The sequence below is a fragment of the Eucyclogobius newberryi genome, unplaced genomic scaffold, assembly GCF_026437365.1.
Source record: "Eucyclogobius newberryi isolate DKJ021-1_F unplaced genomic scaffold, fEucNew1.0.hap1 SCAF_2, whole genome shotgun sequence".
Lineage (NCBI taxonomy): Eukaryota > Metazoa > Chordata > Actinopteri > Gobiiformes > Gobiidae > Eucyclogobius > Eucyclogobius newberryi.
In genome coordinates this window covers 13,225,025-13,238,449 of record NW_027315834.1, presented here as the reverse complement: position 1 = coordinate 13,238,449, position 13,425 = coordinate 13,225,025, and the positions used below count along the sequence as shown (strand labels likewise).

The 13,425-nt window shown below is 41.0% G+C and overlaps 1 protein-coding gene across 2 annotated transcripts in view; it reads left to right on the top strand.

The window, feature by feature from the left end:
* Nucleotides 1–6,413, top strand: part of LOC140367612 (bromodomain-containing protein 3-like) — a 9,718-nt gene extending 3,305 nt beyond the window's left edge. Inside the window, exons 4-11 of one of the 2 annotated variants that reach the window (XM_072454153.1) lie at nucleotides 1–95; nucleotides 960–1,009; nucleotides 1,851–2,141; nucleotides 2,846–2,974; nucleotides 3,055–3,198; nucleotides 3,397–3,461; nucleotides 4,943–5,208; nucleotides 6,249–6,413. The exon at nucleotides 1–95 is cut by the window's left edge and continues 23 nt beyond it. In XM_072454153.1, the coding sequence (XP_072310254.1) occupies nucleotides 1–95; nucleotides 960–1,009; nucleotides 1,851–2,141; nucleotides 2,846–2,974; nucleotides 3,055–3,198; nucleotides 3,397–3,461; nucleotides 4,943–5,208; nucleotides 6,249–6,340 (1,132 nt within the window). In that variant the 3' untranslated portion in view covers nucleotides 6,341–6,413. Of the gene's footprint in view, nucleotides 96–959; nucleotides 1,010–1,847; nucleotides 2,142–2,845; nucleotides 2,975–3,054; nucleotides 3,199–3,396; nucleotides 3,462–4,942; nucleotides 5,209–6,248 lie in introns of both variants that reach the window. The other variant, XM_072454152.1, reaches the window with a different exon arrangement.
* Nucleotides 6,414–13,425: the final 7,012 nt, after the last annotated feature.

Genomic DNA, 13,425 nt, shown 5'->3' with positions numbered 1-13,425 from the left:
GGCCTTAGCCTTGGAGAAGATTTTCCTGAGCAAAGTGTCCCAGATGCCGTCTGGAGAAGTGGAGCTGAATCCAAATAAAGTCAAAGCCAGAAAAGGTATGTTTTTATCAACACATTATGCTGAATCAACACATTTCTTTCAGACTTTTTGTAATTAGTTTGGATATCTTGATTTTTGGCATTTTATGTCTTAAAACAAAACAAAAACTACATATTTTAAGTATAGTGTTTTGTGACGACTTCACCTGCTGCGAGGAGTGAAGGCGTGACTGTGACTAAAACAAGCGCCTCTAGTAGTTGATAACCGTAGTAGTTATAATAATAATCCAAACAAGGAGACTTTATGGATTAACACCATTAAGTGGGACCAAGCATTGGGCCTTCGTAACAGATTTTAAAATGCAGGATACCTCAAAACATGTGTGAATGAAAGAAAACACAACAACAGGTAATATTTGATAAGAAAACATTATTAAATTATTATTATTATTATTAAAACCTTGGTCTTTGGTCTGACGGTTTACAAAAAATGAATGAATGAATGTCTACTACTATTACTACTTTTCCCCCTTAAACGCACCATGTCTTATAAACAGCAGAGTCGGCCTTGAATCAAAGACGACACGTTACCCGCCTCGGTGACCTCTGCTGCGGACTCGAATGCCACCGCCCAGGCTTTCTAAATGCCTGTTGCGTTCTTTTACTTTACATTTACCAATCACTGTCAGACCTGTGAGGCATTTTCTTTGAGGGCAGCTGTTTTTTTGTTTTGGTGTTGGCTGCCTTCATGCTCAGACTGCACACGCAAACTGTCGTGTTGCACCAGGACTGAGCTGGAAATCAATACGTTAACCAAAGCATGCATTTCAGTCTACTCCGATTGGTTATATTCTATTATTTGCAGTATTATCATTATTATTATTATTATTTTTATTTGTATTATTATTTTGGTTCCTCTAGTGAGCCAGGATGGAAATGGACCAAAGTCTTCCCCACAACCTTCTGTCAAAGTGAGTGCTCATTTGTCCACATCCTAATTCAAAACATAAAAAGGGATATTTAACAGCACAAATTATAGTAAAAATAATCCACAAATATATATATTTTTGCAGATGTGTGTGGGTGACATCTATTTTATAATAACTTATTATAAAATTTTATAATTTTATAATAACTACACTTTTAAAAGCCTTGATAAAGCATAAAAATATTTTTTAAGGTGGATTCAGGCTTAGTAACTACTTATTAATACCCTATTAACATGGGTATTCAATCATATTTTCCGGAGGGCCATTGTCTGGGGGCCGGACTACAAAACTGCACCGCAATTTTATAATTTATATCCAATATCTACACATCAACTCGCAGTGGTACAATTCAACAGAAATCTTTGGTTTCACTGAAGTAAAATAAAAATAAAACAGTATTGCTCTGGCTCATAAAAACAGGACAAAAGCAGGACCAGAACAACCCAGTGTCAATCAAAAACCAGACTACACATTTGACGGGCTTCATTGTAATGTGGTCCAGCAGACGGCCCATTTTACCATGATGGGCCATATTACATAAGTTGTTACAAAGCCTGGATCGTTCTTAATAAACCATTTGTTCATTATGACTTCAGTCTTTGTTCATGCTTTATTAAGGCTAACCAAGGTTTAGTTATTATAAAGTGGTACCTAATGTACATTTTTTAAATATCTGGCATAATATAGTAATAGAATTGTCTATTATGTCCAATTTTCTCCTTGCATACGAAGTTCACAGTTCTTTGTGTCTTCAAAGTACGGTTCATTCAAACTCTTTCTCCTCGAACACACTAACACTGTGTTCTGTCACGCGCTAAAGCAGAAGAAACCCACGAAAAGGAAGGAGCTGGACCTTTTGGCCACAGACGCCTTCCTGCCCGAGGGAAAGAGGAAACGGGAGAGCGCGGAGCGAGCGGCGGAGGACAAGGAGCCCCAGCAGACGGGGCCCCTGAGCGAGCAGCTGCAGTTTTGCGAGGACATGCTGAAGGAGCTGCTGTCTAAGAAACACTTCGCCTACGCCTGGCCCTTCCACACCCCCGTGGACGCCCAGGCCTTGAATCTGCTCGACTACCACGACATCATCAAGTGCCCCATGGACCTCGGCACTATCGAGGTTCACACAGTCACAACAATAATCTGTGTTGTTTGGAGCTCTGTTTGGAGCCATGGATTTAAAGTATTATGTAGAACAATAGGCCTCTGCTTACTTAAAGGCCCTGTTCTTCCAATTCGGACTACGAAACGTCTGAGGAATAAAGTCTGGCGGTAATGCAACACTCGGATGCCAACCGCCATAAAACAACAACAACAACAACAACAACAATTCAGGAAAACACCCTTTGCACTAGGGCTGCAGCGATTGTTTTCTTTTGGGGTTTAGTAATTAGTTTTGCAATTTCTATTGTACATTGAGACTTTAAAAAATATATATTATTATTGTTATTATTGATTTTTATTCTATTTTTCACATTTTGACCGTAGTTTTTGTTATAAAAATATATTTTCATTTTACAATCTGTGTAGTCCAGTTAACAATTACGATGATCAAAATACAACTACGATTAGTTTGATAGTCAACAATTAATAAAGACTATTCATTTTATCGTTTATGAACAGTCTCAATGGGTAAACAAGCCCTGGTTTCAAGTTTGCCCGTGTATTTCAATCATATGCAGTTCTGGCAGATAATAAATTGCACAAAGTTAGTGTTCCGACACAGTTTTCAGTCTGTTTGGAAGCGATTCAAACTCCCTCCTCGTCGCAAGTACCAACCAGACGTGATGCCCACCCAAACATTCCGCCATTATTTATTTGCAGAAAAAGATGGCCGCCCGGCAGTACACAGACGCACAGGACTTTGCCGCAGATGTCCGTTTAATCTTCTCCAACTGCTACAAGTACAACCAACCGACTCACGGCGTGGTGGTCAAGGCTAGAAAACTCCAGGTACTCATTCCACACACTCGGTTTTTGGTTCTTCCTCCTGTGCTGGAACGTTCTGACTCGGCGTTTGTGTCTCTGCTCAGGGTGTATTCGAACAGAAGTTTGCCAAAATGCCCGAAGCATCGGTTGACTCCGTTTCCACTTTAAGCACTTTTAATCCCAAGACTTTAGAGCGGTCCGTCTCCTCCGATGAGCAGTCGAGCAGAGTGGCCGAGCTGCACGAACAGGTGGATGCGAGGCAATATATAGACCTATTTTTCTCTCGTTTGTGTTGTTTGTGCCGACATGCTTGTTTTTATTGCAGTATTTAATGCACAATGTCTTGACGGCAGAAAAAAATTACTTAAAATACTTGCTTAGTTCTTATTTTGTGTTTTATTTTCAATTTAATTTAATAATTTTCATGCTTTTTGCATTTTCCTCAGCTCAAAGCCGTTCACGAGCAGCTCACTGCACTTTCAGAAGGCAAACCTGACAAGGACCAAACCAGGTATGTACTGTATGTTTATTCGTCATACAATTACATAAATAAATATAAGTATAAGTATTTATGTAACACCATCAATGAAAGTTAAAATTTTAAAAAAATCTCCATTTTTGATCCAAGTAGAATCTAAATATACAACATTTTAGGAACAAATAATTATTTAGAGGCATGGGTTAGGGTTAGCTGATTATATCCATGGGTTTCAGAATGATAAGATATTAGAACTGTTGCTTTAGCGATCAACATTTTAAACATAACATCATATATTTTGAATGGGGAAAGGTCCTTTTGCATGAAACCGAAAGCTGAAACTCATGAATGCGTGATAAAACCTCTAGTTTTTCTTCTTCACTGGTTATGGATTATACTTGAATAATAATTACTACCATTAAACCCATTGTTGTTCATGTAATATAGTACATTTTGGTTCAAGCTCAGCACAGATGTAACACCTTGGGTCAAAATGAGACCGGCGTGTGCCGTCTGTAACTACATAAAAAGCACTTGTATCCATGGTGAACCAGGGATTGACGCTGGTGCGCAGGTAGCATACATGTTGTTAGCATTGCCATTATGGTGTGCTCTGGCTAGGATGTTAGCATCACATTAGGAAAGGGAAGAATGTCTTTGGACCATGGAACTGTAATAAGATATAATATTAAAGGTGGTATGGACGATTTTTCGGCGATTTGAGAACGCAGGCGAAAGTGCGCATGCGCACTCCCCCGTGCGGACTGATACAACACACACGTGCGTTTGTTTATTAGCGCAACGGAGCGCATCGCATCGCTCGTCTCCCGTAGATTTCTGTCTTCTTCTGAGTCAGCTCAGTCTTTCTAGGGTCTTCATTTTGCCCCGTACACTGAGGGAACTATATTATGATAGATCCATGCGCTTAGGCACGCGGAAACGTGGGGACAAACCGCACGCGGCTGCAGGTGAGCGGTAGGTGCGTTTTATGATTGATACGTGGCAGGACTAATGATTTATCCACGCCACAAGGAAATTTGATGAAAAAAATCGTCCATACCACCTTTTAAGATCTGGAAAATGAATCAAAGAATGAACAAATCAATTGTATTGGTTTCATTGGCCTGCGCCCATTGGAACATGCACCGCATAATCAACTCCTAGCAATCAGCGCAATGACCAGGCTAAATCTTACCAAGCTAACTTTTAGGCACTTTGAGGATTTGGAAGTCTTGCAAAAAAAGAAGAAAATCCCTTCAAAATCTGACCTCTGTGAAAGCTGTAGGCGCCAAACACGGCCCTTTCTACTGATTGCGGACTGGACAATGGCTTCAAAACAGAGGGGTGTGTGTTTTATCCCGTCAATATTAAACATAGATCCTGCAAACTGTTAAAAAATAAACACTTTATGCTTTCACTGTTTTTAAGATAGTAAAAATCAGGTATAGCGCCATTAATTAATCTTGCAGCCCTACGACGCAAAACCACAGACCTTTCTTTTGTCTCATTCACAGTCTTGGGAGGGGCAGCACACGCGACCACCCGGACTCGCTGCCCATGACGTACGAAGAGAAGCACGAGCTGAGCATGGACATCAACCGTTTGCCGGGGCTCAAACTGGGCCGCGTGGTGCAGATCATCCAGAAGTGCGAGCCCTCGTTGGGGCAGACCGACCCGGACGAGTTTGAGATTGACTTCGAGACGCTCCAGCCGTCCACTCTGCGCACACTGCAGCGATACGTGCGCCGCAGCCTCTGCCACCGCTTCAAGAAGTATCAGAGTGAGTAGTTTTGTTTTTTAACTTGGGTGGTAAATAGTTTTAGTTCTTATAATGGTAGAAACTGCAAGCCATTACCTTTCAAAATGTGTAAGGCTAGCTCTGTTTAGTGATATTTGTACACCAACAAAATGCACTAGGACGGCAGAGTAGAGGACTAGAGCAATGTTGGTTATGCCATACAATTATAATAAAAGGTGGAATGTCATAACCGACATACGCACCATGGAAAAGATAACCAACCGCTGGACTCAATTTGAAAATAGGTCAATTCTATAACTAATGGACAAATCGGAACTTTTTGCAATAATATGCTTTATTACTAATATCTTGTTACATTCTAATTTTATTCTTTACTTATCCCGAGTTCTCTATGGTCCTGCCCAGTTTTTTATTTATGTATTTATTTAATTTTCTTTCTCTTTTTTTCATAGGCCAGTTTGTTGTACGTTTTTATTGTTCTATGTTTAAAAATAAAATAAAAAAGGAATTAATTAATAGTGTTTGACTCCAATAATTGTAAACATCCTTTTTATTTTCCAAGAAAATATAAAGTCCCTATTTGATCTTTGTTTAGACCAAGTGGAAGGATGCACCATTTATTTTGTTTTCTTTGTCTTGTTTCTAGCTCTGTTCATTCTCACTTGTTTCAGTACGTCCTCTCCCCCTGAGCCTCACAAAAACTTCTGATCCAAATTTCCCAGATTTGTGACGCCACAGGTAGAGCTCCAGAATGCTCCCGCGCTGTTTTTTAAGTTCCAAATCAGCGCTGGACTGGTTCAGAACGTTCCTGATGTCAAATTGCGTCCATTATAAATCTGTGCTTACATTATCTGTGTCGAGGGCAAGCTAGCTTTTGTTTATTTATCCATGGTAATTCCTTCTGCCGCCAGTAGATGGACTTCTAGACTTCTAATAATGGGATAAATAATTCTTATAGAGATAACAGCTGTTGCAAAAAGGAATAAGGTTAATTTAGAATGAAAAAGTCCAAATCGAAGTGTTTGGTTTAATGTTTGTTGTTGTTGTTGTTTGTGCTCCAGGAGAACGCAGTGACCCTTGCGCTCAGCCGCTCCACAGCAGCAGCTCGTCAGACTCCAGCGACGACTCCTGCTCAGAAACCTGCGACATGTGACTTCTGCCATATTACGTTTCAATGTTTACAGATGTTATTTTTATACGTTCACAGAAATAAATCTTTTGTTCTCAATACTTTTTACTAGTACTTTAGTTCAGATTGACTTGGACTGATTGATTGATTGACAGGTGACTGTTAATCCCTACTGGGGTTAATTAGTATGAGATGTAAAAAAAACATATGGTCCATAGAGAAGCGGATAAAGAATAAAATACATACAATTGGCCAAGTACTGTGTAAAGTCACAGTTGTCTGAAGTTTGATTTCATACTCAATGAGGTGTTTGAGAATCAAATTAGAAATAATCATTTTGGAGATGAGAGAACTTGTATTTGTACCACTAAATGTGAGTGTAGGAACGGTAAAGTACAAGAACAGTAGCAGTAGAATAACAGAACTTTTTCTTCAATAATTTTCAGATTTTTATATAAATATAAAAGTGAGTCCAGACCAATATGCCTGGTTTGCCGTTATGTTTTTAAAAAAAAATGTTGTTGTACTTTTGAGTATCATTTTACATCACACATATTTGATGTTCCACATTCATGTTTGGCCTGGTTTAATGAGGCTAACAATAACTAAGCCAACCCAACTTTGAATTAATCAATTACATAATTATCATCACAATCATCATTTAAATTCTAAGGAATCATCGATACTTCAGTTCATTGCATATTTCTTCTTGGTTAATAATAATCTGAATCGGTTTCAAACTAAATCAATTATTTATAATTTCCCTTGGTCAGATTTGGATGATCCATTAGGGACAGTAAGAAAAGCCCAACTAACATTTCTGCAATTGCAGTGTAGTTTTCAGCCAGCAGATAGCGCTATAGGCCACCATTGAAAACGACACTCGCTTGCGCGCCAAAATAAGCCAAATCTATTAACAAGTGGTATTTAACTTATTTTGAGGGTTAACAGGTAGAGCCAGAGTGGTGGTGTCTCTGAAGTTATATTTATAGTTCCATCCATCCATCCATCCATTTTCTACCGCTTGTTCCCTTTCGGGGTCGCGGTATTTATAGTTCCAAAATATTTATTTATATTTGAGTTAGAATACTGAAAGTGGTCTTATTTACATATTCACATTTACACTGGTCTGCACACTCTTTAGCCCCCTTCACACATGCAGCACGACCTGGGAATTTATCTGACATTTTACCAGAGCAGAGACACGTGTGAATGAAGCCACACGTGAATCATCTGCATTTAGCACTAAAGCAGGGGAAAAGTATGTGAGAAGGAAGCCAGGAAATTGCCAGTATCACTACTCGTTTCTCTGGGTACAACTACAAGATTGGTTTCCATGGTTATACAATGCAGTTAAAGTCCATATGACACATTAGACTACACTTTTCAGTAAAACAGGGAATTTGATCATATTTAAGATTTTTAAATTTAACATTTAGCTTTATAATAATACAATTATGGGGCTTTACTGCAGTTTACATGAAAGTCCATACAGCATTATTGGCCAGAGGAACACTTTTTGCATACAGGAAAGTGATAACATGTATTTTGACCAAGGACATGATGGATCAATGTGTTAATCTCTGCAGAGGAACCTAAAAGAGAAGCAAAACGCCATTCATGACATGCAACGGCCACTGAAACACTAACATAACATGATTCAAAGCTTCAGTTTATCACATCACAACCTTTTATTACAACCTACATAAAAAAAAAATAAAAAAAGACTGGTGTGGAGGTATTCAGAGCATGTAGTAGTAGTCCATCCATCAGTGACCACCTCCACGGGCGCTGTCCTTTTGCAGGGAGAGTGTCTTTCTGACCTGCATTCTCCTCATGGTCCATACGACACAGCGGACCACCAGCCCGATCGGAGCGTGATCGATCAATGCCACGGCGGAGACCGGTCACCTCTGTCACGTTCTGCCTTCAACCGTCCCACACATGGAAAATGGCCACACAGCAGCTCTCCTCGCATGTTACAGTGCCAAAGCTGTAACAGACAGGACATTGCAGTGTAAGTACAAGGTAGTTACAGTACAGGTACAGCATGATTAGAGTACAGGTTAATTACAGGGTGGTAAAGTGCTCAGTGTTTAATTACAGTGTAAATTGGCTTCTCTGAAAGTACAAAATGCCTTTAAATGTCATCTGTACACAGATGAGTTTGTAGACGTGAACATCAGCAGCATACAAGACTCCAAAAGAAAGCGTATCACACATCTATATATCAGCTCCCAATATTCATTTGTTTATTTATCTCTGTAAGTATTTATGTATTTATTCATTTTCTACCACTTGTTCCCTTTCGGGGTCACGGGTGACTGTAGCCAGAGACTTTGGGCCTTAGGCGGGGTACACCCTGGACAGTGGCCAACTCGTCGCAGGGTCAACACATAGACATTACAGACAGCCATTTACTCTCACATTCATTAGTACCAATGTAGAATTGCCAATTTTGCCTAACACATGCATGTCTTTGGACGGTGGGAGGAAGCCAGAGAACCCACGGTAACACAGGGAGAACATGCAGACTCCACCCAGAGAGATCATGTGATGATGATCATGTGGTCTGGTCCAGGAATCGAACCCATGATCTCCTTGGGAGGCGAGAGCGCTAACCACCTTTGTCATTTTCTTTTCTTTTCTTTTCTTTCTTTATTTTCTTTATTTTCTTTATTTATTTTATTTATTTTATTTTATTTAGTTAAAGTGCTGCAGTTTGTACTGACTTATAAACAGAAGACAACTATTGAAAAATATGCGTTACAAACATCAAGAATGACCCATCATAAAGTACTGCAATATTTCATAAAATATTTACACTGATTCATCTTGGCCAAATCTATTATTGCAAATACTATGGCCAACGTATACTTTGTAGAATAAGAACTATATTGAGGACAACAACATTGCAGTGATTATACAATACAAACACACACACAAATAAGGTCTGAAAGTATAGAAGTATTAAAGTGTCCAGCGTGTGCATCAAACGTCTTCTTCTCTCCTTTATAGAGTTTATATCACCACCTCGACGTTTTAAATTCTCAAATACCTGAATCTGTGTTTTACAAAAGTCTTGTAGTTGTTCCAGTGCAGACCAGCCCACAGGGACATCAAACATATAAATCCCATGGTTAGCGTAGCAGGTCATGACTCCTTTAATCTGAGATAGTTTCCTGGTTCTGGTTAAAGACTAACTTGTGGTATTTGCTTTAAAAAATGAGGCTGGTTCATTGAAGGTCTTACCAACATAGCGCTTATGTTACAAATACTCTTTCAGATTAGATAATATGCCAGTGTTTTCAGACGTGTTCCTAGTCTTTGCTCAGAGGTGAATGTTTTGGGCTCCACTTTTTGGTTCCAGAGTGCTCCAGGTATTAGTTTTGTGAGATGGAATAATATATTTTAATTGATTTAAACTCATTTTATATTGTCTTTTTCTGTAAATGTCATTGGTCAGAGCCTGAGCTGCAAATATGTCTGACCCGACCGAACTGTCAAATGGGCAAACTCCTTTTTAATGGAACAGAATAGAAGTATTTCCTATGGATAATTATGTTTCTGTCAGTCAGTGCTATTTCTGTATATGGAACCAAGTTTAATAGTCTTTGTTTATTAGAATGTTCATTTTGAGAATAATATGTCATTTTGTTAATTTGTTTACCTTTATTTGTCAGGGACCGTGTACAAAATCATTAATCTTCAAAAGAAAATTGAGCTATTGCTACTTTCCATCAGTTTACAATTGTAATTATTCATTTTTTTAAGTTACAAATCTCTTTGAAGATGGTCTAAATAACCCACGGAGAGTGATGCAAATCGGGATCATTTTTGAGCTCATACTTGTGCTCAGAAGTCAGCGTTAGTTAGTGTTGCGTCGCCCTGGAGACCATTGGTTTGAGAGCGTTTGTGATTGTGTTAATGTTGGCGTTACTCTTTGCAGAAGGTTTTGTCTTTGCGAAATCAGTTAAGTCTGATTCAGAATAGAATAAAAGGCAAAATGGGGGCTAATGTAGACACGCAGTAGCCTAAAATATGCTTTAAAGCCCTTTCTAAAGAGTGTGTTACTTACTAAAGAGGCGTGAATGTCACACATGACTCGTATAAGCTCCATGTCTAATGCGCTGTGTGTTTGAGGACGTCAGACATTAGTGCGGCTCAGCGGGCACGAGGCCTGAACGCACTCAGCATTGTGAGAAATGAAAAAGAAATCTTATTTGGTCAATGTTTCACTGCAGGGCACATATTACACACTTATGTAGGAGTTGTGTCAGTTTGGTGAAAGCTAATGGGCAGCTGAAAGTGGATTTATTTTCTAAATGCGTAAAATCGATAGGACTCTCACGTCGAGATCCTTCCAAACAGTGCAGCCCCAAACTCGCCATGTTGAAATGTGGTGTGGAGATGCAATGAGGAGGAAAATAAAATGATAATAAACAGTTGAATGAAATGAATTTTATTAAATGTATTTATGATCACAGGGAATGAACAAATGGATAATGGATAATGCAAGGAAAAACTACAAAACCCCATGGGAAAAATAGAAACCTGGAAAACCACAGTGAAGGAGAGATCCTGCTGCCACGGACGGACAGGCTGCAATATTAAGGACATGTTTAGCTTTTTGCAGATGACAATGGTGAACCACAAAGGCACAATACATTTTTCATTCATTCATTTTCTACCGCTTTATCCCGTGTAGGGGTCGCGGGTGACTGGAGCCTATCCCAGTGACTTTGGGCCTTAGGTGGGGTACTCCCTGGACAGTGGCCAACTCGTCGCAGGGCCAACAGACATAGACACACAGATAACTTCACTCTCACATTCGTTCACTAGGGCCAATTAAGAGTTGACAATTTTGGATGGTGGGAGGAAGCCAGAGGGAACCATACAGACTCCACCCATGTGATGTTGGTCTGGCTTGGGAATCGAACCCGTGATCTCCTTCTTGGGAGGCAAGAGCATTAACCGCCTTTGCCACCCTCAGTCAATCTGACGACGCTAATTGCTCTTAGTTGCTGAATAAAATGATTATCAAGAATAAAGCAACACCTTTAACTCTTACATAACTGGAGCTTTCCACATTCAAGGACTTTCCACATTCAATACTGACTGACAAAACTCGTTTACAGAACGTGGTTCAGTCTAAATTTCAGCAGGTGATGGTTGGGTTCAGGATGAGGACACAGAGAAAGTGTCTTACCACACGACCTGTGAACTGTTATTAAGCTGTATACTCCAGCCACTCAAACGCAGAATTCCTTCAGAAAATGTTGGTGTTGTTTCAATCTTCAATTAATTTATCTAATTTAACTCCAAGGAACCAAATGCAGATTTATTTCAATCAAATTAAAAATGTCAAATAAAGACATTTAACAACAATATTTATAATAATAACTTGAACGTGTGTATTTGTCATTATAAGCAAACTGATACCAAAATACGTGCAGAAAAATCAATTTATTTATTCTAATCTAATCTATTCTAAAAAAAATAATCGTCGTGTAATCCCTCATTCGTCCAGGAGGGGTCCACAGTAGAAAGGGTTTCAAAGGCAAACACAGTTTTTTTTTTTTTTTTTAAATCAAGAGGTTCCATTCATAAAGCATTTTCAATCCGATGGAAATGATTTGATGACAGCAAACTACCACACACAATGTCTCTTACTGTTTGTTTTTTTTTTTTTTTTTACAATACATACATACTGAATATATGAACATAATAAACATATGAATACGAACTAAGATTCAGAGACATTCCACTCTCTACTTCCACTTTACAGCTAAAATATGCCCCATTCCACACTCACTCCCTTCCTGCCACCACCACGTGCGCAAACACACAAAAAGCCCTGTAAACCTCGCCTTCCTCCACTAGAGGGCGCTGTCCCACTCCGCTCTCACTTCCCAAACCTAAAACCTTCAATCCCTGGAAGTCCCGCGCGCGTGGAGCGACTTCCACAAACACCGCACGCGCGATCCAAGTTGCGCGTGGGCATAAAAACCCCGGGAGCCTGTTCCACGCGTTTCCTCCCCCCTCCGCGCGGCTTTGGCACACTCCACTCCCCGCGACCCCCGCGCGCCCTCGCCCCCCGTCTCTCCACCCGTCTCTCCCACGTCTCCGCCGTCCGCGCGCGCGCGAGAGAGAGAGAGAGTGTGCGGGGACACGAGCGGAAGGAAGCGAGAGAAAGGAAAGGAAAGGAAAGGAAAGGAAAGGAAAGGGAGGCGGCGCGAGTCAGTGGAACTCAACGCCGTGGGGCTCGTGCGTGCGCGTAAAAAGGAGCGTTTGGAGCCGCCGCCGTGCGTAAAAGTACCGTCCAAAACAAACACTTTTTCACGCGTTTCCCGTGGACACGTTCCGGGGGCCGCCGTGCCGTGCCGTGCGTCCTTCAGCTCGCACCGTGGACAGACGGACAAGAGGAGGAGGATGGTGGTGGTGGTGGGCTTAACGCCGCCGCCGCCGCAGCCGTAACCGACCCCAAACCCCCGGCCGTGGTCATCTCCCGTGTTCGGTGTTGCGTCGCTCTTTTCGGGGGGGATTCGGCGATTCCGCTCTCCGGATGAACAACGACGCGCCGCTGTGACGTTTCGGGACCACATTTCGGCGCATCCAGCTGTCAACAACAACAAGAAGAAGAACAACAACAACAACAACAACAAGAGGAAGAAGAAGAAGAAGAAGACGCGCGCGACTCTGGAATAGGATACGGAAAGTTTGTTGTGAGAATGAAGAGGAGAAAATTGACATAAAGCGCGTTCGTTCCTTGATTGAACCGGATTACCGGGCAGCCCTGTCAAACCCGCGTTATGCCGCCCCGTCCGCGTGTAAAGTTGCCTCACCGCTTTATTGACAGTGAATAATTAACGCGTCGGAGCGGTTGGATTCATTTGCATAACTGCCCCGTTTTCTCGCAGTTTGGGGGAAGTTCAAACTCAAACCCTCGCCGGGACTTGTTGTAATTCGGTTTTTTCCCAGCCCGCGTGCGCGATGACCGCCTCCAACTCCCGTTATTAACTCGGTTCTCCGCAGCGCAAAGACGTCCCGCCGGCACCGCTGGAACACACGCCCGAGCGCTCTCCGTCTCCCCGGCTTGGATCCGCGCG